The following is a 27,086-nucleotide window of genomic DNA, read 5'->3' on the forward strand; positions in this document are numbered from 1 at the left end:
CTTTTTCTCTAATATGCTTGATTGATTTGGTTGTCTCTGAAAGGAATGTAGTGTGCATATTGCGAATCTGAGATCTCTCTCTATCAATGTAGCATTCTTCTCACTGTGTCGTAGATAATACTGGCAATCTGGATGTACTTGTTTATTGAGAAGATGAAACTTATTGTTAGTGAGCTTTCTTGATACTTCGATACATTGAGGAGAACTATTCAAAAATAAGAGATGGTCGAAAGGGAATTTGGAAACCTCACCATGGAAATGAAACTCACTGCTTGCTGGTCCTAAGAAAGCTGGCAAAGCAAGTTTCACTTCTTAGTGGTTTCCATCATGCAACGGCTGGTTTGATTTACTCTCTTCTTCTTAGTTTACATTCCATTTGTTTCTCATAATTCAACTTATTCTTAGAATAGAGGAACTGATCAATTCCTGCATGAATATGTTGCTAACAATGGCTAATTCTTCGCACACGGTGCATGAGTATCAGTTCTATTTGCTTGGCGATAAGTAGATGCATGAAAGATGTTAAATATTTCTGACTGTGTTCCATATTAGCCTAATATTATTAGGTCCATGAACCGGAGACTAAATCTGTACTAGACAGTTGCTCACCAGCAGCAGCCAATGCTAATCAGACTCACCCGGAAAAAACTAAAGGGAAGGAGAAGGGAGGTAAAGAACATGGACAGAGACCAGCCACAGCGGAAGGAGAATCAAAATCGAGAAAGAAACCTCAGATTCAAGGAAGGGGAAGAGGAACTGGAATCATGAACAACAAAGGCAGAGGAGGTTGGACTGGTGCTGGATTCGATGTCGACTGTAGAACTTAAAAATTGAAATATTATATACATGGACATGTAGCTTCCTGTAGCTACTGCGACCTTTCTCATTTACTTACTGAAAAGAAAAATTATTCAATCATATACTTGGCTTCTTTAATCATCATCTTGAGTTTAGGTTCTAATGTTGTGTTATTGATTTGAGAACAGTCTTAAGATGTTTAGACTGGGGTTTGATTGATAATGAACCTAATGGTATGTTTCATATGACTAGTAATCATAATATTTGAATTTAAAAATAAATGAAGTTGTGTAAATATTAATAGAAGCCTGCCAGAGATAACTGGAACTGATGTTAGATTGATGAATAGTATTATTGTAAATGAAAAGGGTCAAAAGAGTAACAGTGGATACTTAAATGCGTTCCTTCTCTTCCTCTGTATATCAAATAATAGTGTTTTCTCTAGGAATAAGTGAACTGTGACCGATCTGTGTCAGGGGAGTCCATAAGTGAGACCCAGTCCACTCAAAAACTTTGTTTTCTAGTATTAACAAGTTTTTGTTTTGTAGTTAAAAAACACAAATGTGTCTTTGTCTCTTTTAATTTCTTCTACTCGTGTCTTCATCTCATATGCAATAATGGTTTCATTTATAATATGTCTGATCTTCTCTAACTACTAACTTTTTGATTCCATTGCATGCTGTTTTAATGTCATTTTCTCGTCTCTACTTTAGATTCATCATTTTGAAATCTCATGAGAAAAGTACGATGGATTTTTGTGGATTTGATGCAATGGTTATGAATCCAAACCCAAAAGTAAGCTTGCCGAATGTTGATGTGGCTCACCCAACCGAACTCGTCCAAACTCTAAAATGGTTCGTCTTAAAATTGATCCCCAATCGTCTTAGTCGTTGTAGAAAAAGATAGAAAAGAGTTAAGAAAAGCGTATTTTTAACCTCCAAAAGTTCCAGTGCAAACAACCTAGGTGGCATTAAGGCAGGGCCGGCTTACAAGGGGGACAAACGGTGCGACCGCCCCGGGTCCGAGTCCGTGTCCCCCGTGTAATGATAAATAAGGGGCTAAATTTTTTATAAATCTATATTTTTATATATAAAAAAAATTATAAATACAATAAATAAAATTGAAAAGGGCCCAAAATTATTTGATATGTATATAGTTTTATTTTCATTACAAAATATACAAAATATTATTAATTAAATTTTAAAAATATTTTAAACATTATCTCTATATAAATTTTAGAGAGTAAAAAATTTTTTTTTTACCCTAGGACCCCTAGCTGTGTTGAGCCGGCCCTGCATTAAGGGTCTTGAAATCAACTCGTCTAAATATATTCACGTCTTCTTGTGAACCGTATCCTGGATCACCAGTTATTCGCAATCTTTTTTTGGGTTTAACTGTCTGTGCAAGTCGTGAGCGTTAGTAATGGATCCGGCCAGACCAGGTTATGTCTCGAATATACAGGTCAAACTGTCGAGTCTCCAATTATTAATCTGCTGTTTTTAAAGAACCTTAAGATACATAACCGGTCATGTGCTAAAAGCCTAAAACCCATAAATCAAAGTTTTAAAACTCCAAATTTAGCTCCTTTAGTATAGTGGCTTTGAGCTTTTGACTATGCCTCTTAGAGGTAACGAGTTCAAACGTCACCCCCTTCAAATATGAGGTTATTTTCTTAGTTAGCTTTAGATGCCATATGTTTTAGCGCAGGCACTACTTAGATGTATGATTGGTTACCCTTATGTTTTATTTTTCTGACGAGAAATGAAGTATATGGTTCCAAATATCGAATATGCACTAATTAATTAATATTGGGGAGAAAACAAAATAAATAATAATGATGATGTACACCATTCTTTCAATTGTTTTTTTTTTTGTTTTGTTTTGTTGTAACATAAAACACGAGGAATAGGATCTGTTCAAAAGTTATTGAAACGCGAATATGGCGGGATGAAATATATAGGACCATCGCGAAACCTGCAGTACAGTGACGGAGCTTTTATCTTGATTTGCCCTCGACAATACTCTAAACACTGACTTTCCTACAAAACAACCCTTCTACTATTGGGACACGGTTTGAGCAACGAGACAAATCATGCTTTGCCCCCATGACCTCCCAAACTATATATTATACAATTAATCACTAATTTATTTAAGTTAGAGTGGTCCCATTAATTGTTTAATAACTCATGTGTCTTCACTTATGGGATCTGACCCCAGAAGTACTCTGATGCACATCTCCTTCTCCTCCAAGTTGGATATTTTAATTTGTTTTTTGAAATTTAGCAATGGGCAGCTTCTATCAGTATCGTTTTCAAACCTTTCTTGTTTGAGGTCGATAGATTTGATTTAACCTCAAAACCCTATTTATTAACATAGGGCTCTTACATTACATGTATTTGAGCTTCTCCAACGGAGAGTTCTCTCCTTGGAATTTTGGAATTCTCAAAATATATATATATATATATATATATATATGTATATATAAATATATAAATATTAATATTTTATTATGAATTTTTAATAATTACGGAAAATTCAACCGAAAGTATTTAAACTTTATATATATTATTTGAGAACTCAAGGAGAGAACTCCTCATTGAGATTGGTCTTATTTAATTTTTATTTTTGAAAAATTATATTCTATATATTAGTTACTGCTTTACGTGGGTTATGGTAAAATATTGACGGATTGTAACAAATAGTGGTGTAACAAATTCGTTATTATAACAGCTCGAAACATATTAAGTATTATAAACATCGTTGCATTTTGCAATATTTTGTGTCATCTCTTTTATAAATTTAACGTTTTTCGTTCTTATCGCCAATGGTCAGCTGTCGATGGTGACTAGTGTTAGTGACATGCTGGTTGGTGGACGTGGAGACAAATATTTTTGTTCAAATAGATTCAACGGTATGATCATTCGCTCAAATAATTCTTCGAGCGCTCTGGATATTCATTCGCTTAACGATATATATATATTTTTTTTTAACTACGTAGTGGTGGGCTAGTGGTACCCAGTTGAGTTAAGCGTCAAGCTGTTTGGCTGCGCGTTTCTGGGTTCGACTTGTTCCTAAACCTTATATGGACACGGAGTACTTTACGCTACTTAAAGGTATTACCGCAGGTTAGCTCCGGGTTAAGGGTGATTACGGATTACGGACAGCTCCTTCTGAATGGCTACCGGCTACGGAACATCCCTGTTAAGAAAAAAAAAAGAAGATATTTATTTTTTAAATTTGTTTAGAAAATATTTTGTTAATCAAAGATATAACATGTTTGATGGAAATCATCTTTTAATCAAAATTTACAAAAATAGCACTTCTAATTTCATCAAAATAAAGCATTACGGTTATGGATAAGAAACCGTATACGTTAATGGGTTGTGATTTTGCTAATTATACAGATCATATAACACACATGTCACAAAACTTATCTTTTTCTATTAAGCAAAAAAAAAAAAACTTATCTTTGTCTAGATATATAAGCATGGCTAGAACAACAGGTCTCAAACTTATGTTTTTGGCACATGGGATCTGGTTATTAACGCTTCTGATGCTCATTACATGGTCTTTCAAATATGTCGTCAATTAGGTAGAGCAACATTTAATTTGGAATTAAAGAAAAGACAAAGATAGAACGACATTTGACAGTTAATCAGATGCCATTTAATTTTCAGAGAAGAAATGATGAGACGCAGTGAGTGCCTATGTTTTAGAGAATGGCCAGAAACTCAAAATGATGATTTCAGTACATAATATTATTTTTTCAGTATATTTGATTAAATAATTAATATTTAACTAAAATTCTACTTACATATAGACATGTGACTGAAGAGTTTTCAGAAAATTTCACATGTTCTTATAAAAAAACTTTTTTTTAATGTCTTTTCTACTTTTTATCAGTTTACTGCTGCTATACTTAGTAGAACTCATGCGCTTGAAATGCTTTTAAACTCAGAAAAATAACAACAATAATCCACTTGATAAAAAACTTATAAGACACATTATGTCTCGGAGGAATATCAATTTTACCACAAGTCTAAAAGGATAACCATTTTCATAAATATTTAAATTTGTGATAAAAAATATTAAATTAGATTTTCTAAATCATTTATAAATGTTTAAGAATATTAAAAAAAACAAAATTATAAAAGTTTATAAACTCAATCCACCTCTTAAATATTAAACTCTAAACAATCCCTTACGTATTAAAAAAGAAACATTTGACATTAATGTGCTCACACTATATTCGTTACGTGTCAGCTTCACAGCGATTTGAAAATGAATACGTATACGTGTCACGTGTAGAGAACTTTTCAACCAAATTCTAAATAAATGTGTTCACACTATGAAGTACTTTACGAGTTTTTAAAATATAAAACTCACATGCAAGGTTCAATGAGTTATACAAAGGTTCCACATATAAATACAATTTGCAAAAAAATCACAAATGTCAAGATCTATTTTATTTTTACTTAATTTTATTTTTAAAATTTTATATTTTATGTGTTATTTTGAACAAAATGTCGTAATTAATTAATGATTTCGTTATATATTTATCAACCACCTTTATATACTTTTACATGCATGCATATCGACATGAACACTTAAATAACTAAATATTCACCACAAGTGAGGATTCTATTCTCTTGGAAGTTGAAATATTTTTTTACTTTTTCTATTCACCATCGACCAAATTGTAATGAAATGATTTATCTTAATAATTTTATTTTTCTTCAACTATTATCTAGATTTGATTTGATTTTTAATGCATTTAGAAATTATAATATGAAACTTTTGGTTTAAAATCAGAACTGTCTAAAATTCATGTAACATGAAACAAAAAAAATAATAGTTTTTGGTTATCACCAGAAAAACTAAAAACTTCAAGCATTTTAACGGAATAAACCAAATAAATATGATTTAAAATAGTAGTTATATTTTAGTAGATTAAAACTGAAAAAACAACCTAAAACGGAATCAATATCCAAATTAGACATACATAATATTTTCTTATCTTAAAAATAACAAAATTAATATTCTCATCTTGGACAAAGCGCGTGTTATTACCAAGTAATCATTAAACACTACCCAAATATTAGAATATTTTTGATTGAATGTATTTTTTTTTAAATGGTATCTAACTTAAGTTATTTTAAGCAATTTCTTCTTGTATCTTTGTTGTTAAGTAATACAGAGGTTCAGTGTACGTTTTTTGGAAAGACAATTACGTAATTTACAAATTCATATAAATGTATGCAAATCCATTATGCGCAGCTCTTCGATTATATAGGATAGAAGGTGGCCAACTCTTAATAAAAACCCATAACAAAGTATAATACCAATGGATAAAATTCAAGTACGTAAGTTCGTAGCTAATACCAATGGTTAAGAGTTTAGATTCTTGGCTAAAGCCTCTTGTCCCTTGATCTCTTTGTTTAAGCTCTGTTAGTGGTAGTTTGCTTCCCATCTTTAGGGCCTTTCTTCTTTTCGTATTTGACAGTGGCCGATCTAGAATTTTTTAATCGGGGCACCATATTATTAATATACTAAATAATTTTAATATAATTAGTTTTAATTTTTAATAATATAATATTATATTTAAAGACATTAAAATTGATTTTGGGATATTCCGTATGTTATTCAAATTTATATGTAATATATTCTATTGTTTATAATTTTTTTTAAAAATTAAAGAATATAATAAAATTTATTTTTTAAAAAATAATTAAAAAAGTTATCCAAATCTGAACTGAATCCTCAAATATCTGAATTAAACACAAAATTCCAAACAGACCCGAAATTGAACCCGAACGTCCATCCTTAATCACTATTATAGATCCTATATGTATCATCATAGGTTACAAAAATATGTGTTATCATATAATTAATCGTATTTTTTATGTACCATCAAATAAGTAATCTTATAATTAATAATATTTTATACGTACAATCATATAAATAATCACATATATTTTTAAATTTTAATGTGAAATATAAAAACCATAATTTAATTTGGTGTTTGAAATTGAGCTTTATATTGTATTTTTCTTATATATATTAAAATTTTTTTAATAATGGTTATTGGAAAATTTGTGGAAGCCCTCTTAGTCCATTGGTTTGACTAAAAGTTCATTAATGTTTCTACAAGAGGAGGTTTGGGGTTCAAATCCCAGAAAATGCAAGTTATGAAGATTATGGAGAAAAAAAGTTACGAGAGGTCTTCATCATGATGCAATGCGTATCATCGAACATGGATCTCATAGGGCGGCTCGAAGTGATGCAGTCAGACATGCATTTTCATATGATGCAGTCAGGCGTGCATTCTCATATGATGGTGAAATTGCCGACTGTAGAATTTGTAATATTTCTCATGTTGGAATAGCATAATTAATCAGATTTTCTTTAAAAAAATTCTTATTGAAAAATATGTTAGTAAAAATCAAATTTTGAATATATGTATGTTTTTGAATAAATTTATATAAACCAATTTTAAATTCTTATTTTGATTTGAATATGTATATCAAGTAACATAAGCCCAATAATTTTAATATAATGTAATGGACTTCTAATTTTTTTAATAGCATAAGCCCATTATTTTTTTCCTAATTTACTGTTATCTATGTTTCCAAACATCGCTATATCTTTTTAACTGATATCTATGTTGGCAAACAAAAGCTTAAAGTATTTTTACTCTAATAACATAGATATTCTCTGACTTCTGCACCACACTTTTTATTATAAATGTGTCATTTTAATTTTTCAAGATTAATCAATGTCTAATACTCATTCACTTTCATATACATAAAACAAAAAATCTTAATACCTGCAAACTCCTAAAACATTATTGTGAAGGGTTTATACAACATGATATATTAGAAAGAATATTTGATTATTTGAATTGTGGCAATCCCCAAGTGGCATATAGTTCGCGGTTTCAAAGTTGATATCTATCTTATTAAAGTATAAGTACTTTAAACTTTTGTTTCGCAACATAGATAGCAATTAAAAAAAATAGTGTTGTTTGGAAACATGTATAGTAGTAAGTTAGAAAAAAAAGCAATGAGCTTATGTTATTAAAAAATTAGAAGTCCATTAGATTATATTAAAAAGTAATAAATTTATGTTACTTGATATACATATTCAAATCAAAATAATAATTTAAAACTGATTTATATAAAAAATATACATATATTCAAAATTTGAATTTTACTAACATATTTACCGATAACCATTATAAAAATGTTTTCAATATATTTAAGAAAAATACAATACTAAGCCCAATTTCAAACACCAACTTAAATTATGGTATTTATATTTCATATTAAAAATTCAAAAATATAATATATGTGATTATTTATAGAACTGTACGATTAAAATATTATTAATTATAAGAAAATTTATTTGATGGTACGCATAAAATACGATTAATTATATGATAACACATATTTTTGTAACCTATGATGACTCATATAAGATATATAATAATGATTAGGGGTACGCGTTCGGGTTCGTTTCCAGGTATGTTTGGGACTTCGTGTTCGGTTCAGATTTTTGATGATTCGGTTCGGATTTGGATAACCAATTTAAAGAGGTTTGGTTTAAATATTTGGATAGAGAATTAATAATTAATTAACTATTTTTGGAGTTTTGAGTATATTTTAACTATTTTAGATATTTACGTTTGATTATTTGTATATATTTTCAAGTATTTAAACGAAATTAAAAGTATCATATATATTCGGGATGTTTTTATATATATATTAAATATTAAAATAGTTAATATATATATATATATATATAAGTATATAAATCTATTTGAGATACCAAAAATACTTCGGTTCGGATCGGATTAGGTTTCAGTTCTTCAAATGCCAAAATTTGAATAATTCAGATATTTAATAAATTTCGATTCGGATTTGGTACTACTTATTTGGATTAGGATCGGTTCGATTCTTTGAATTCGAGTTTTGGCCCAACCCTAAATAGTGACATAAAAAACAAATACCATCATATTTTTTTTAAAAATATATTCGCGCGTCCGCGCAGGTCAAAATCTAGTAATATTTATGTTCAAAGATGATATAATAAAACTAATCTAAACAGAATTTGAGGATCAATTTCCATTTCCTTTATTTTCCTTCCATTCAATCTTATGAAAACTAAATCGGATATTGACTCGGTGTAATTATAGGGTCAATGATCGAACCGCTCCAACAGAGTTTTAATATATTTAATTTTATTTTTAATATGATAATATATATAACTATATAGTTAGTTTTTAAAAACTTTATTTCATTGTTAGAATTTTAAAATCATATAAAATATTTTAAAACTAGTTTTTTTAAATCATTTTTTAATTTGATTTTTTTTTTGAAACTAGATTTGAGAAAACTAGATTTTAATATTGAATCGGATGACCATATTTGGTCGATTTTTTTGGGTTATCTCGAATCATGTTATTAACACAATTTCAAACCGATTAAAGAGTAAGTCTTTATCCGGCTGGTCTCCCCGAGTGATCCGGTTTACAATTAGTTATATAGTAAATATTAAAATATATAACATTAATCATAAGAAATAAATATTTATATAAAATTTTGAAGATCGGGCGGGGGTCGAGCTCTAGTTCTTAATTAAAATTGTTTAAACGTTGGTTAAGAATCATTCTCTCATGATATATCTAATTTTTTTTACATATATAAATACAAACTTAAATTTCCTCTATTAAACTTTTTGTAAAGCAGAATTCTCAAAATTGCCATTTTTCTAATCATAAAAAGATTAGCAGTTAGAAAAATGAAAGTTATCTTCTTCTTTTACTACATCTAATCTATTAAAAGGAGAGTACAAATTTAAATTACCCTTTAGTTTTGAAAGTTATTTACACTATAATGCTACTGAGGTTATAAATAGTCTTTCCCTAAATTAATATTGTCTTTTCCGATTAATAAATGCATTTTTCTAATTTTAATTTAACCAACAAAAACGGAAACAATGAAAAACAATCGGTAATATTATGGCATCACTTAACTATATAACCTCCAGTTTTCTTTTAATATAACCTATAAAAATATATTTGTTCTTCTTACCTATAGCTAATCCATATGTATACAAAGCAATGAAGAATTACCATTAGTTTTTATTTTATTAATATAGATAGACAAACATGACAAATTAAAAAATGGAGGTTTACGTTTTTTTTTATTTAACTAAAATTCAAACCAATTATTGATTTAGTATGTTCATAAGTTTGTATTAATTTCATTACTATTTACCAAAAATCAATTTACTATTTACTAAATTATCTACCTTTTATAATCAAACAAAATTATTTGTTTTGTTATTATTATCCTCAAAGATCAATTTATTATTTGTTTTGTTATTATTAGCCTCAATTTGATTGTTCTACCTTTTTAACAAAAATAAATAAATAAATTCAAAATCAGAACAATAATATCTTTATAAGTCTATCATATGTAATCAATGAGAAATATTTGATATCGCTATAAGATATAGAAACTGAAACACCTAATTTGTTTGAATAGAATAATTCTTTCTGCGTTCACTTGCTCTCCAATCTAGAATAATTCTAAGGATTAAATGTAAAATAAATATCCAATTTTTTTGTCCAATTACACCAAATAATTAATTCTCCAAATATCTATATCGAATATTGTGAATCATTAGAATCCAAACTATTGACTAAAATTTTGCTAACCATAATATTTAATACACCCAATATATTGTGCAATTTAATTCACGTGGTTAGCAAATATTACATTGCCCAAGGAGTTTAGTTTGCCATTATCCCCTTATTATTATTTGAGGAGCATTCTAGAGAACTAACATTTACTTCATGTGTTTAGTTCAACAATGTCATTTTTTACGTGGCAGGTCCACAAGTTCTCTCACATGATATATGCAAGAACCCTTAGTTAACTAGATTAATTACGATATTTGTCATTGCTCATTACATTACAAAAACGAGATATACTATAAGATTCGTGACTAACAAAATAAATAACCTTACCACCCTAACATTTAATGCTTAAACGTTGACTAACAAAATGCATACCTACATGGAAACTACATACGCTTTCATTGTTTAAACGTAAGCAGCTTTAACTTCGCTGAGAATATACACAACTATTTCATTACGGAATACACAGAGATTCTTCATAGTTTATTTCATTATCATGCATCATATAGCATTTTCTATATAGTTAGCCCACATATATATATATTTTATTTTTTGAAACAATTTTGACTGCATATATATAAATGCAATAGAAATTTCTTAATGCCAAAATCACATTTTTATATGACTAATTTAAGAAGTTTTATATGAGAAAGTTCAAGAACTTTTTTAATACGTCCACATTTTTAATACGTCCAATATATTTTTCCAGAGGTCGATTACAATTTCAAATGTTCGTACACGTTAACCATGATTTATCATTTCCATAATTATAAATGCAATATACCATTAGAGATCGTTTTATTATAGTTTTGTGTCAATACTGAGCATCAAAGGCACGCTACTTAAATACGTTGATACGTTATTTGCCATAATTCCTGAATCAAATGTGAATTGTCGATCACGGATGAAATAAATTATTGCCAATCACCAAGAATTACGTGACAAAACATGGTGGACGTGAAAAGAGGAGCTTTCTATATATGGCCCTTGACAGATATGTTTTCTTTGCTGATTGATACGATATCATCATGACAAATTGAAAACAAATATGTAATAGTCCATATTTGATTCTTACTCTTAATTGGTGTGACCAGATCGAATGTAGCATTCCTATTTTACTTTAGCAAACATATACTGCTATGTAACATGTCAAGTAATATATTTGCGCCTTATTTTGAATACTGAAATATCGTTTCGTAATTAATGATATCGTGCAGATCCTATATCTAGGCGCCTTTCATATATGAATACTAGACGTGTTATTCTACATCTCCTCACCATTGTCTCCTTCTCAAAACACTTTTAGCTTTACATTCTAGCAATCACAAAAATTGTTTTAACTCCGTTGCCGACTTGAAACCCTTTAAGAGTATATGGAGAGTGATGGTGAGTATTGTTCGATTGTGGAAGCAATACTTTATAACATATAGTATTTTTCTATGACTTTTAATTTTATAATATCTACAAATTCAAAGTGATAATATCTTTAAATCTACTCACTCCGTGCAGGATGCGGGTTATCACCTAGTATAGTTTTATTTCCAAAGCCTTTCAATATCACTTTTTATAGCAAAGACAAACCATCATGTCAACAAATAAAAGTTTTACATTACTTTACAAGACTAAACCTTACAAAAACGGATGGCGTGTGCAAGTTAAACTCACTCACTCCCCGAAACAAAACCCCCGTACCCCTGACGAGACACTTGAAATAGTCTTTATGAAGCAGTAAGTTCTACAGCCATTTAATTTTTGTATGCTTTTCATAATTATGGTTTCTAATACGCTTTCAAATTTTTTCAGGATGGTAAAATACATGCATCATGCACAAAAATTCATGTATTTCGGACACAATGTAACCTTCCTATTGAAAAGTTGCTGGAAAAGTAAAGCCCAATATTGACTTTATAATAATTAGTGATTAGATAATTAACGGATTTCATGGTTGTTTCGTGTATTGATTAACATCGACTTCATCGAAAAATATAGAGAGATAGCAAAGGGATTCACCGACATATAAAAAAAGAAAACATAGATAGATGTGGTTGTTAGCACGTTGCCAAGACACGTTTTGTTATTAATAGGTTTTGAACTAATGAGCCATTAACAATGATTGGTTTTACAAAATTGTTAAATGAAGTGTATAGAAACTAAATCCCATCATTAATGTATGTATCAGATAAATTAAATTGATTTTTTCGTATTATTTTCTTTATATTTTAAAATTTTATTGGTTATATGTTACAAATTTGAAATAAGTTGAAAAATCAATTTATTTTCATACAAATTTTATAACTAATGTAATAGATCTCGACCCGCGCAACTGCGCGGATGTTTGTTTTCAGTTATTTTTATATGAACATTTTGTTTTCATTTCTTAATTGGTATATATTATAATATATATATATATATATATATATATATGAGGTGTGTCATCACTTTTAAAACATAATAATTTTACCATATTTTATATTGAATTGGTTGTTTCAAATTTTCACAAGTTATTAAAAAAATTAAACTTTTAGCTTCATAAATTTATACTGTCGAGTATATTAAGGTTGTTCAAACATAATAATATTAGATTATACTTGTTCTCCATCAAATAGATTGTTTCAAACTTTCACATGTTTATTTCTTCTTATATATATATATATTTGTTTGTTGGATTAGTATTTCATTATTGATTAAATAAATAGAAATATAATTTGGAAAATATTAAAATATTATCATCTCCAAAGATAATCAAACATTTCACAAAATAAGAAAGTTAACAAAAACTAAACTTAAAGCTTCATGTGTAAATTTTATAAAGAATTTAATTAAACATTTAATTATATTTTGTAAATGAACTATATACAAAACACAAATCAATGTGAAATCAATTTAGTTTTAAAAATGTACTTGATTAGGTGTAGAAGTCTCGAGAAATATTTCTGCTCCTTGCAGTTTCTTTCAAACACGATGGTACAGGATATGGAAGTAAAAATTGATAACATGGTTTCCAAATCACGTTTGTTTGCTTGAAAATGATTGATAGTTATTTAGTTTCTATAATCTAGAAAGTGAGTTATTTAGACTTATGATACTGATAAGATTAAAGATTAAATCTAAAAGGACTTTCTAGTAATAGGTCCATTTTTATAAAAAATCACACATGAATTTGTTTTTTTGGCAACAAACGGTTATTCTATTACTCAAATTTGAGGTGGTCTGGATAACCAGACCGGAATATAACAACCAATAAAACAAAGAGATCTATGAAAAGAACAGGCATTCCTAGCTAGCGAATCAGCAATCTCATTTTGCGTCCTTGGGAAATAGCTGATCTTAAAGTCCGAAAAACACAGCTGAAGAGTTTGAATGACCTCCAGCTCAGTTGAGAAGTTTGGCCAAGCTTGTGGGTCCGTTATCATTGCAATCATGTCCTTGCAGTCTGTTCCAAATCTCTGAAAGGTCGAATGTTGTATCATGCTCTCCATCGCCCATTTTAACGCTTCCAGTTCCGAGTCTAATGCTGTCTCACGCCTCCTCATGTTTCGTGTCCCCATAACTTGAATCTTCCCCATGCTATCTTTCCAAACCAATCCAAATCCACTAAATTGAGCTATGGAGGTCCATGAACCATCCACCATACAAATATTACCTAAGTATAAGGCTTGTGCTTCTTCAACAGTCTGTGCCTATGGAAGAACATGTATGGTATCCTTTGCATTATACCAAGCTTGACATTCACTCTCTACATACTTGACAAGTTCCAAAGGGTCTCTATCTATACTTCTAAATAGCTTATCATTCCTAGCCTTCCAAATATACCAGATTATCGAAGGATAAGGATCTCTGTCATCTTCTCGCTTCATAATACTATTCTTCCTCCAAAAGAGATAGTCCATATTGGCGTATATACTCGATATAGGAAAATTCTGAGAGCTTGACGGTGTTGATGATAATACCCATGCTTGAAAAGTCGGTGGGCATTCGAAGATCGCATGAGTGACAGTTTCTTCCGGCTCTCCACATTTTGGACAGTAGTTATCGCATCACATATTATGGCGTACCAGATTCCTTGTTACTGCTACCTGTCCTGAGATTAATTGCCATATAAGATGAAAAATCTTTTGTGGTGCATTAACTTCCCAAGCAAATGCTTGAAGTTTGGTCAAACTGGGTTGCAGAACTTCTATTTCCTACTCAGCTTTCATCAAATTTGTAGCAACCCAATGTCCAGACTTGACTGTAAATTGACTATTTTTGGTGTAGCTCCAGCAAAATGTATCTCGTCGATGGGTATGACTTATGGCCAAACTCTGAATCAATTATATGTCCTCCTGATCTACATACTGTTCCAATAATTGAGCATCCCACTCCTTTGATTCAAAATTAATAAACTGCTGACGGTCATCTTTGGATGTACTACTGGAGCTCGGGGTCGAGCTGGCCTTGCTGGCGTTGAGGGAATCCATGGATCCTGCCATACATTAATTTCACATCATGAATGTACTTTGCTCATAATACTCAAAAGTAATAGCTTCCTCGCGGTTATAATACTCGTCCACACATAAGATGGAGTATCCAGTGCGCCAATTCGTAAAGACGAACTCAGACGGTAATATCTTTCCCGAAGATTTCTTGCCACTAACGAATCTGGAAGTTGAACAAGACGCCAAAGCTGCTTCGCTAAAAAAGCTAAGTTAAATTCATGGATCATGCGTAAACCAATCCCTCCTTTCTTTTGAGGTGCATACATTTTCTCCCATTTAACCCTGTGAATTCTTTGTTTAGGTGAATCACACATGAATTAAGATTGTGATTTCTTTTCTAAAAATATTTGTTTAATATTTCTAAAAGCGTGGAAACTAGATTCAAAGGTTAAATATGATTTAGACACAGCTTTGATTATTGTCAACGCTCTCAATTCGATCATTAATAGTTCAATAGTACAGTGGACGAACTGATATCATTTTGATTTTTATATACACCTAGCAAAAGAGCCTAAAAGGCTAAAACACTTATTATATCTAAGTATGTGTAAGAGAACCTTTTCTGGTATGAATATTAAAGAGTAATAGAACTTTTTTTTTTTTAAGAGTAATAGAACTTGTGTTCCAAAGAAAACAAAAGGATCAACCCAAAACACTCAAAATATGGATAATAAAAAAAGACAGAGACTAGAAATTACAAAGTCATCGAAGCTCTACAATAGTTGAAAAATAGTGGTGATGTATTGTACATTAACCTAACTATCTATATCTTGGTACCGCGAAACAAACTGCTTACATATAGTGAGAATATTCTGTTACGTATGCCCAACAAAAATTCTCCAATATACAATGTTAAGAAAGAAAAAGGGTTCACGAGTTTGAAAATCCCAAAGAATAATTAAAAATATTTATTTATTCATTTTTTTGTCAAAAAGATTTTAAGTTCAAAAATTATAAGAGAGAGATATATGAAATGTGGAAGGATAATGATATTGTAAACACTCAAGCTGTCTGTTCATAGAGAGATGCGTGGCCATCGTTATCTAATAAATACACTAGACTCCTAACTATCTACAGCTTCATTATCAGTAACTATTTGAAATACTAACATTTCTGTCACATTAAATATTCTTCACCACCTTCTTCTATCCGATTCCCAATGTAAGAGAGAGAGAGAGAGAAGGAAGAGGTAGGCTTGCACAAATACAAAAACCACTCTTTGCTCAGGCAGAGCTCTTGATTCTTTTGTAAACTTTTATCTGACAGTCACTTTTCACTGCGTTGAAGGAGGTGAAATAAGGTTAAAGCTTTGAAGGTTGTAGTAAGCTTTTTCTTTACTGCAAATGGGACGAAACTGCGGCCAAGGCGGTGGAGCAATCTTTTCCACTAAGTCAAAGAGAAAAGCAAATGGATGCATGGCTGCTTTTTATCACTTGTTTGATTTCCAACATCTCTACTTCCCTTCTCATCATAATCTCACCATTGATTCTCCTTCCAGGTCAAAAGGTATTTGCTCCTTCTCTCTCAAAACATAAGTTCACTTGGGAGATGATTAGAGCAGAAGATACTAAAGAAAGTAGTTGTTATTGTTGTGAAATTTGTAGGCTTGAAGTTAATAGAAGAGTCTCCACCATTAACAGTCTACAAGGAGAAACAAAGTTTGAACATTCCTGTAAGTCAAACATTTAAAAAAAAATGGATTTAACTTTAGTAATTAGTCTTTATAGAGCTAATGTATCTGATTAGGATCTTGAAAATTGCAGGTAAGCATACGAGTGAGAATAGAGACAGGGACAAGGAGTTCAAGACTCATTGCGACCGATACTTCATCTGAAATGTGCAACTCACCAGGCAGCAAAACACCAAGCTTGGTGGCTAGACTAATGGGTCTTGATCTTCTTCCTGAGAAAACAGACCTTAACAAGTCACTCCCAAGTCGTCTCACAAGCCACACACTTTCCAAGAAAGGCACACGCCTAGGTGGGACCAGATCTTTACCGGAGAGTCCCAGAGTCTCCTCTGCTCGAAAATCTGATTTCGACATCCATCGCCTCTCTCTCCAGCTGAACAAAGAGAGCAAGCGTGAAGAGTTTAGCTGTTCAAGGCTGAAACTAATGAAACAGCAAGATCAAGAGGAGATTCAGAGTCCAAGGCAGATTCTGAAACAAATCAAAGAGAGAATCGTCACCAGAAGAGTCGTGGGTATGGATATTACAAACTCGGTGAAGAACAAAGAAGCAAGACCATTACAAGACATTAACGAGCTTCGAAGAGACACGTCAATTTCTTGCTCACCAAGAACCAGGTTTTCAAATAAAGAAAACAAACCAAGCACCTCATCTTCTTTCAGACCAGAACAAACCACACATAAGCCAAAGCCAAAGCCGGAGCCAAAGAAAACGAAGGTGATCCTTGTTCCCGTGTCAGAACCCCCTGGAGAGAAACATAGCAAGAAGAGAGTAACACAGAAGGAGCTAAGACCCATCAAACAATGCAAGAAGGCAAAGAGCGAAACAAGGTTCACTCAACGTCCCTTAAAACCTTCTCAGACACCAGATACTCGAAACAAGGCTTTCTTGTCTGAATCTACAACAGGCTCTAAAGCTACCAATCCCTTACACAAGAAGAAGTTCAAGAAAATACTAAAGTCAAGTGATGTTGACAACAACATCTTTGTCACAAAACCTCCTCAGAAACACGTACATCGTGTACCTTCTCAAGATATAAACGAAGAAGCTGGAATAAAAGCGAATGAAACTGAGGAGATTGGTCCAGAAGCTGCAGCGAGGAACTATCATGGATCGGAGGAAAAAGGCAAGCTCTGTTCCGTCGTTAGCAATAAGCGTTGTTGGAATATCCGAGAGATTGCTGCAGTGGATATTGATAGTCTTCTAGAGACAGAGAAGCTCGAAGAAGAAGGAGAAGAGATCGTCGCAGAGTTTGAGCGGGATATTGTTGAAGCGCTCGTGCGAGAAACGGTGTCTGAATTGAATATTCAGCGGAGACGAAGCTAAACGACATCGGAGAAAAGACTTAGTTATTCGGTGGTTTAAAACTTTAAATGTATGGGCTTATAAGGATTATCTGTTTCTTATATGATTCGCCCGTAACTAGCACCCACTCTATTTTTCATTATAAATTAAAGTTTGGAGTAAAAATATTTTATTACTATTTTATTTTCACTTTATAATAGAATAAAAATAGATTTACACTATAAATAGAATAATTTATTTATTTTTTTGTTCATCGTTCTAGTGTTCACTCTAAAATAGAACATTTTGGAGTAGAATCCAATGCTATTAAGAATTACTCTATTTTGGAAAAATAGAACGAACCATTAGAGATGGTTTTAATTGGTGTTATTCAATCATGTATTTTAATCTAAACACAATTTATTATTATTGGAATAATGATTATAAATTCTATTTAAAAATCTACTTTTATTCAATGAATGATTTAAATTCATTTTTTAAAATTCAGTGTAACAACTTTTAAGAATATTTTTTTTTGTATTTTGGATTGATTTCAAATAATTTCTTATGGAGTCTCATGAATAAATGATTGAACTCTAAATCCCATATATACTGCAGAGATTTTAAAATCCATCAACTTAAACTATTTCAAAATTTGATAGATTACAAAATATTAATAACTGATTTTAAATCATTTAATCACTAATTGAATAACAGCTTCTAAATTCACTAAGACAAAACCTTTATTTGGACCATTTGTATTAATTTTGTAATTCACTGAGGCCATTAATCATTTATATATTTTTTTTTTACAAAATTGAATCAGTATATTTCTCTAGAAAGAAGAAATGAAAGTTAAAAGATACTCTCTCAGTTTCATCAAGATACATGTTTTAGAAAAAAAAAATCATTTCAAAAGATAAAATTTTAAATTTATTATTTCAAAAAGATATATTTTATATTTTTAGTGTATTTTAATAAAACTAATAATAACTAGTTGTAAAATTCAAAAAATAATATTTACATTTATTTACTTTTATTGGTTTAGATTTATTGAAAATAGATAATCAAACAATTATGCATTTATAGCTACAATTATGCGTTTTTATAAAGATGTACATTTTAGAGAAAAAAGAATTTCAAAAATATATTTTTGTGTGTTTAATGCAGGTTTTGTAAACTTATAATGATATATTGTAAAATTCAAAAACATTAATAACATTTTTGAATTCTTATTTGCTTAGAATTACTGAAAATAGATAATCACAAAAATGCATTTATAACTAAGATTTAATATGTGTGAAAATTCAATAACATGCATTACTTGGAAACAAAGGGATTATGTTTTATTACTTCTTCTGAATAATCTAAAACATGTATCATTTTAAAACATAAAGAGTAAGCGAACATTACAAATCCTTAATTTATAAGAGCCATAATAGCTTTTTTTTTCCGTTTACGTGTTGTTGTGACATGCGACCTCAATCTGCGACTTGCTACCAGTCGCATGTCGCAGGTTGTTGCCTGTTTGGTTGTCGCGCGATCAAGTTGCATATCACAAGTCACAGATTGTTGTTCATTTTGTTGTCGCACAACTGGTCCGCAACCAGTTGCAAGTCGCAATTTCAATTGCTGAAAATAGCGAATAATTTTCTTAAAAAATAGAATCACAAATCACAGGAATCAGCAACAACAAAACAAATAAGGTCGTTGGTCGCAGAAACTTGTGATAACTAAACGAACAACATTTGATCGTATAAGGTTAAAGTCGTAAGTCGTGACACACAAAATAACATGGCCAATATCCCATATCAAAACGAATACTATTTTCTTAGGCGATATTTGAAATAGTGTAACATGTTTGGTACTTAACGGGTTTATTTATAATGATCAGAAATCACTAAATTCAAATTATCAGCTGGTTAATGATATACAGAAATCACTGAATTCAAATTATCAGTTGGTTAATGATATACCATGGATTTTACTCATTATTAGCAATGGTATATAGGTGTTTTAAGATAGATTTACTACGATATAGAGTCTATTTAGAGTGTTTACAGGTTCAAAGACGATTTGGAGGAAAGTGATGATTTTGGTGTCTTTTGGAACCTTTTGAGTGCAGAGCTGCACATACGCATCAGATATTTATCTATGGATGGAGACCTTTCTACCGTTAGATTGAGCCCATCTTTTGACAAAAGATAGATATTTTAGTTAGCTTTCCAATTCCGCGGGTTTGAGGTTAATCAGCATCATATAGCAGAAGTTATGCTTGTTTTAATGAAGAGTTGTCAGTCTGTCTCGTGAGACGAAGCTGTCGAGGAAATGAAGGACTGTCGATCGACGGTGCACCCTTGGTGTCGATCGACGGTAATGCCAGAACGCGCGCCAAGCATATTTTAAGACCAACATAAGCCCATAAGCCACACAAAGTTACCAAAATACACATGGACGACCAGAAACCCTATTTATTTATTTTTAATCCATTGTTGACGGCTACAAGCTTTCTATTATCCTATTCTATTGTTTTCTATTAGGTTTGGAGAGAAGATCAATTTTCATTCAGAGATTTAATGAAACTCCATTGGTTTTATCATTGATTTATTTATCTATTATATTATTCAGACTATGATTTGTGTTATTGATTCTATGTCTGAGTAGTCATCTTGTTAGGTTTAGGGATTTCATGAGCTTAATGTCAAACTGATAATCAATTAGGATTGCTAGAATATCTATAGATCTCTATACCAGGATGATTTGTAATACTAGGATCTGGAGTAGTTAGAAAGCACGACAGTATGATTGATTGCTTGAACCTAGAATCATATGACAATTGACATGCAAAAAGTGCAGTCAATTAACGGAACCCGAACTCTGCTGGATTAGATACCTAGGCGCATATGATAGTTGGTCTAGGAATCTAGTTGAACATAATCGATTAGGGGGTTAATGCTTGTCTGAGGAAGCATCGATCGACACTCAGGCCATAGCATCGATTGACGCTCACTCCTTGTTCACATGCGAAAGCTGGAACAAAGACTTAGACATCTGATTAGTAATTGCATGTGAGAGATGGATTAGTTTGTGGGAACCGAAATTCACACTGTCGATTTCCGTTTAAATAAGGAAACTAGGAAAATCCTAATTTCCCAGAGGACCCGGATATCTGCTAATTACCACACGTCAAGCAATCAGAACACGAGAATAACAATGACAAAGTATAATAAATCGAGAAAAAGAGAGCAAAGAAGATCTTATTCCGAATTTGCGTATGAGCGTTTACAACAAGGTATAAGCCTGGGCTCGAGAGCTGTCGGCGATATTCCTAGTTCTAGTAACCCTAAGACGGCTAAACCTAATTGAGTCGCAGCTCGAAATAACAAAAACGGAAAATTGCCTAAATTGCTCTAAGTGCTAAGTTTGCTCTGAAAAAGTTCTCTCCTCATGCTCCTCGCCTAGGACTCCTTATATACTAGCTCCAAGGTCGGTTTACGCTTTTACTCTTCTGCCCTTAAGCCGTCATAGCATAAAAATGGAGATATTCCATTTTCCCGATCTTCACAATTATCTTCAAAACTTCCGTATTTATCTGCGAAAACTTGACATTTATCCTTCCTTGTGGGCCAAGCGTAAACCGTGCTGCGGTTTACGGGCTTTTGGTTAAGAAATCGTAGGGTGGGCCTCGAGTCGTGTTTTAGGTCCCTTTGGGCCGTCTTCCGACTCGACACGTTTACTACGATATCTTTTTGATAAAGGACGAACTTTCCGCGGTTTCTAATCCGCGAAGTTTGATCAATGAATTTTGATAGCGGAAAACATGAACTGAGCTTGCTACGGTCTTCGGGAGATAGCATTCGAAGGTTTAACGAGAATGCATGGATTGATGTCTGTCGATGTTCGGAAGAGTTCAGTCGCTACACAGCGACCGAACTTCGGTTCGAGCCCGGTCGCTACGTAGCGACCGAGCTTTGGCTTGAGCTCGGTCGCTACGTAGCATTTTCTTAAGAAGATATGTTTTTATGTGTGGTGTAACCATTTGTTAAAAGAGATTAGTGGTCACTTATCTAACTTATATCACTCAAATTACGCGAAGGAGTGATTTTACTCTGTCAAATAAGATGTTCAATTGTAGTACTTAGAGATCGAATCCACAGGGAGCATATGCACACAATAAACTATAGAAATAAAGGTTAAGTTAGGCAAACAGTTTAATAAGAAGTAAATTAATGAAAGCAAGGTGAACAACGCAGTTGTTCGATTGGTTAATTAAAGTTTGTAAGCAATTATGGAAATAGCTAGATCTAGGGATTTATCAATCAAGAGATTCAAAACTACAGTTCAAGGATGCTAATGGTTTATAGATTCAATTCTAGAACTCGATTTTAATAAGTAACTATGTTAGGGTCAAAAACGGTTACGACAAATTTAACATTCAAAACGTCAGAGGAAGAAAATAACAATTTCTCCGAAGAGTACTTTTCGAAAAAGATTCTTCCTTACGAAAAAGCTTTACGGAAGAAAGAATCGAGATGTTCGACGAAAGCTCGAAACAGGTCGTTACGCAGCGACCGAACGTCCGTCCCGCTCGGTCGCTACGTAGCTATGGCCTCGTTAAAATGGTTACACCACACATAAAAACATATCTTCTTAAGAAAATGGTATGTACTGATGCGACTTGGAATGAATCAGGATTGATTGCAGGGTTGGAATGGGCCTTTTCTGACCAACAAAAACCTTGTTATATCTCAAGACAACAAACTTGAGGAATTCGTTGTTTCACCACTCATGGAAAAAGCACTAGCTTATTATACATGGATTGAGGGTAGCTCGGGACTTGGCATTGCTAACTTTCCCCACAACTCAGACTCTCACACCCTAACCAAAGTCATCCAAAAGAAAGACTTCATCAAGGAACTTGTGGGGATTCTCCAAGACATTTATGAGCCATTTTGTTGTTTTTCTTCTATCTCTTTTATCTTCATACCTCACACAATCAACATTCTAGCTGATACTCTTGCGAAACATGCACTTTATGTCTCCATTGCAGGGTAATTAGACCATTTTTTCAATGAAAATGTTGTTCGAAAAAAACAATCATGGTTTAACAAAAAAGATTCTCTTTTGACTCTTTAAAATAAGTTTAACTGATTAAGAACATCTCAACCAAAACTGTGTAATTTCATTGTTATATTATGAAAGATGTGTTCTCGGCTGGTGCAGTACAGTTATTTTATATTGTACAACAACATTGTTCCACGCCAAAGCAGAAGGATTGAGCTGGGCAATGAAAGAGACGAGACGCATGGCCTTACCAAGGAGTAGGGGTGGGCGTTTGGGTACCCGTTCGGGTTCGGATCGGGTATTTCGGATATTAGGGTATTTCAGTAAAGGGATATAAAACCCGTTCGGGTATTTTCACTTCGGGTTCGGATAATTTCGGATATATCCGAATTCCATACATAAAAAAAAAAATTTGAAATGCATATTTTGTTTTTCCTTCAAATCATTCCTGATAATATAAATAGTCTAAAACACACATGAAATGAAAAAAAAAACAACAGTAATACGTCCATAAACATAGTGAAAACATCAAAAAATTCCTAGATTAAGCAAACAAACCAAAACAAGCTAAAAAAGTTCTACTTCCAAGCATAAATGATGATACAAACCAAAAAGCTTCCTTGTATCCTTCACACTGTAAGTGAAAAAAAAAACAGATTTGTCAAATTATAAAACTGAACAATAAGCACAAATTAGTAACAAATTCATGTAACTTTTGTAATACCTTCAAAACCAAGCAATAATTTTCTTTGTTCTTCTATTCATCCTGATGTGTTGCAGGTTCATACTCTGCAATATTTTATTAAAACAATAAAAAAGTTGTTAACTTATACAACAAGGAAAAGCAAAGCACAAAATAGTAAATATACAAACCTCTCTGAAGCTTATCTTCTGCTTCAACTTCTGCAAGTATTTGAGCATTTGTTAGAATCTTTGATTCCAGTTTAAGGTCTTGTTTCAGCCACTGCTCTGTACACATCAAAACCTCCACCATGTAGTGAGTCAAACAACTCCTATATGGTTCTATTATTCTGCCACCAGTGCTGAATGCACTTTCAGATACAACTAATGAAACTTGCATAGCGAATACATCTCGAGCAATCTGTGAAAGAATTGGATACTTGCCACTGTTGACTTTCCACCAAGAAAGCACATCATAATCTGTTCCCAACATCAGGTTAGGTACCTCAACATCAGCTTTAAGATAAACATCTAACTCGTTTAAGTCTCTCACTCTGATCTCCTTTAACATATTGCTGTACCTTTTCTTTATTCTATTATAGCCGATTTCATCTTCAACAATGTGTGCTGACTGTTCTTGAGAAGACTGTGAAGATTGATAAGACTGAGACTGAGAAGGAGATGGTCCCCTTCGGCCTTCTTACTCCTCTCACTATACTCAGAAAATAAGTCACTCATAAGGGTCAGAACTGAATCATGGAGCAGCTTAGCCTCTACAGTATCTTCCCCTTAAAGCTCCTCAAAACACAGCTTTGTAAACTTCATCTTTCTAGAAGGATCAAAGATACTAGCCACGATCAACATCTTGTTTATATTTTTCACCCCATCCCAATACTTCTCAAACTTCTTACTCATCTCTTCAGCTTTGACCTTTAACTGAGCATCATAGCTATTACAAAGCAGCTTCAAACTTGATGTGATGTTAACTATCTCACTATAACACTTGTGGGCATTTAGAGTTGTAGAAGCTGAGACTACTAAGGTGGAGTTGTAGAAAATAATGAGAAACTTCTCTATCATCCATGGTAGGAGGTCCAACTCTCTTTTTGCCTTTATCAAACTCCATGAAATGATCATTGTACGGTTTGTCCTCAAAACCCATCTTATCAAATGCAACCTTAAACTTCAGTGCCCTTTGCATCATCAAGTATGTGGAGTTCCACCTAGTAGGAACATCTAGTGGCAAGCTTCCCCTTTTCATCTTACCAGAGTCCACCTTTACTTCAAAAGTCTGCTGCCTAATTGGCCCTGATCTAACATAGGCAATACCATTGCGAATTGCAGCAATACTTTCATCTACTTCAGTTAATCCATCCTTCACGATCAAATTACTTATGTGACCAGCACACCTCATATGCATAAACTCTCCTTTCATGACCAATGCTTCATCCGAGAGAGAAGAGAAACTATGTTCAAAATGCAACAAACCATTGATGTTGGCTGTAGCATTGTCGACTGTCACACAGAAAACCTTATCTATTCCCCACTCAGCTAGGCATTCTGAAAGAGTAGATGAGATGGTTTTACCTTTGTGATCCGTGACATACTTGAACCCGATGATCAATTTCTTTAAGCGCCAGTAAACATCGATGTAATGGCCTGTTATAACCATATAGTTACAACCTGTAAAACCATTAATAAAAATTAGAAACATATAAAAATTGTTTTTGGTGACTGAGAAACATTACCTGTTACTTTTGCTGTCCAAATGTCTGTGGTCAATGACACTCTTTGCTTGCTAGATTTGAACCATTGTTTAAGAGCAGCCTTTCTCTTACTATACATCTCCACAATTTTTCTTGTCACTGTCCTTCGTGATTGAGGATCATCCAAGTTCATCTAAACACAAAGCACATCAATACTATTAAAAGGGAAGGAGTCCTAAAAAATCTACTTATACAAGGTTGTTGCACCTATTTATTTTTTACTCTAATCTATTGTATACAACTAAATATTAATAACTATCCCCTATTATATAACAACTAAATAATATCTTCTAACATTTAAATAAATCTCACCCACTTTAGTAAGATCATAACAACATATATGGAATGTTTCAAATGGTTATTTTACTTAAATCAACTTCCTTCAATTTAACATATATACATATAAACAGTATCGAAATTTCAATATGTAGGAGTCATTGTCATATATACCATCCTCCTCCATTAGATCAAAATTTTCTTACGAAATCAACTTTTGAAATATAAATGAGCTATGTCCTATTAAACATTATTGATCAAACCTGAAAAGTATTTTTCACCCATAATTTTATAAAACGAATCAATGAATTTTGCTAGGTTTTGGGTTTTTGGACCTAATTAGGTATTTAGAAAAAAAATTATTTGGGTTATCGATTTTTTCGGATATGGATGGTTTCGACTCCATAATTCAAATACCTATAAAATATATGTTATTTTTGTACGTAACAGGTATGGATCCGTTCAGATATTTAGGACTCAAATAAAACTCGATAAACATAAAAATACGAAAAATACGAAAAATATCCAAAATCTAAACAAAATACCTGAAAAATCAGAAAATACTCAAAAAACCTAAAATTGTACTCGAAATTTGACCGAGGAACCAAAAAAATACCCAAAATTGTATCTGAATGCCCAAAAATTTATTTTTAAAATTTGAATTTTTACTCGAAATCACTATAACCGCAAATTCAAACCAAAAACTCTAAAATATATGTATATCAAAAACATATCCAAAATACACAAATATAACTAATATACACAAACATTTTGGGTACTTTTGCTCACAAACGGGTTTCGGATAGGTCTCAGACGCTAACAGAGACCCGCATTTCCAAAAAAAAATACGTATTTTTCTCTGGACCCGACGTGAACCAGTATTTTTGAGTTGATTTTGGTTTGGTTTTTGGAGTCCATGTAAAATACCCATGCGTACGAGAGAATTACATAAGATGTATACAAAATTTCAAATAAAGTAATTCATGAATTATATAATTTTTTTAAAAAATTAGTTCTTTTATATAATTCGACTTTGTAATATAATAATATAAAACAATAACAAAATACTAATATATATCAAAATTTGTTATAACAAAAGAACCCGCGCTTTCAAGCGCGGGTCAAAATCTAGTATATATATTAATCACACATTGAATCATAAAATGCATTATGATTTTTTCTTGGTAATTTCTTACCTTATCACAGAAGTGTTTCCATCCTACACTCTCTGAAAAAGAGAGTGGCAACTCTGAAAGTACAATCAATTTATTTGTTGTTTCCCAAAAAACAGCCTCTGAAACTTTGGCACTCTTGAGACCACCTTCTTTACTTATAGCTTGTTGGTTTT

General features: G+C 31.9%; 1 protein-coding gene across 1 annotated transcript; it reads left to right on the top strand.

Annotated features, from left to right (window-relative positions):
* The first annotated feature begins 8,070 nt into the window (after positions 1-8,070).
* LOC103832778 (muscle M-line assembly protein unc-89) lies at positions 8,071-18,161 on the top strand. The gene is made up of 3 exons (XM_009108864.3): positions 8,071-16,485; positions 16,584-16,651; positions 16,743-18,161. The coding sequence occupies exons 1-3, from the start codon at positions 16,323-16,325 to the stop codon at positions 17,991-17,993; spliced, it is 1,482 nt and encodes a 493-aa protein (XP_009107112.1). The 5' UTR covers positions 8,071-16,322; the 3' UTR covers positions 17,994-18,161.
* Positions 18,162-27,086: the final 8,925 nt, after the last annotated feature.

This window comes from Brassica rapa, chromosome A10 (assembly GCF_000309985.2).
Source record: "Brassica rapa cultivar Chiifu-401-42 chromosome A10, CAAS_Brap_v3.01, whole genome shotgun sequence".
In the NCBI taxonomy this organism is placed as follows: domain Eukaryota; kingdom Viridiplantae; phylum Streptophyta; class Magnoliopsida; order Brassicales; family Brassicaceae; genus Brassica; species Brassica rapa.

Excerpts from the sequence above, each read along its gene's own strand:
- LOC103832778 (XM_009108864.3), top strand. The coding sequence starts at position 16,323 with ATGGGACGAAACTGCGGCCAAGGCGGTGGAGCAATCTTTTCCACTAAG. Across the intron at positions 16,486-16,583 it reads TTCTCCTTCCAGGTCAAAAG|GCTTGAAGTTAATAGAAGAG; the intron begins GTATTTGCTCCT and ends TGAAATTTGTAG. Across the intron at positions 16,652-16,742 it reads AACAAAGTTTGAACATTCCT|GTAAGCATACGAGTGAGAAT; the intron begins GTAAGTCAAACA and ends TGAAAATTGCAG.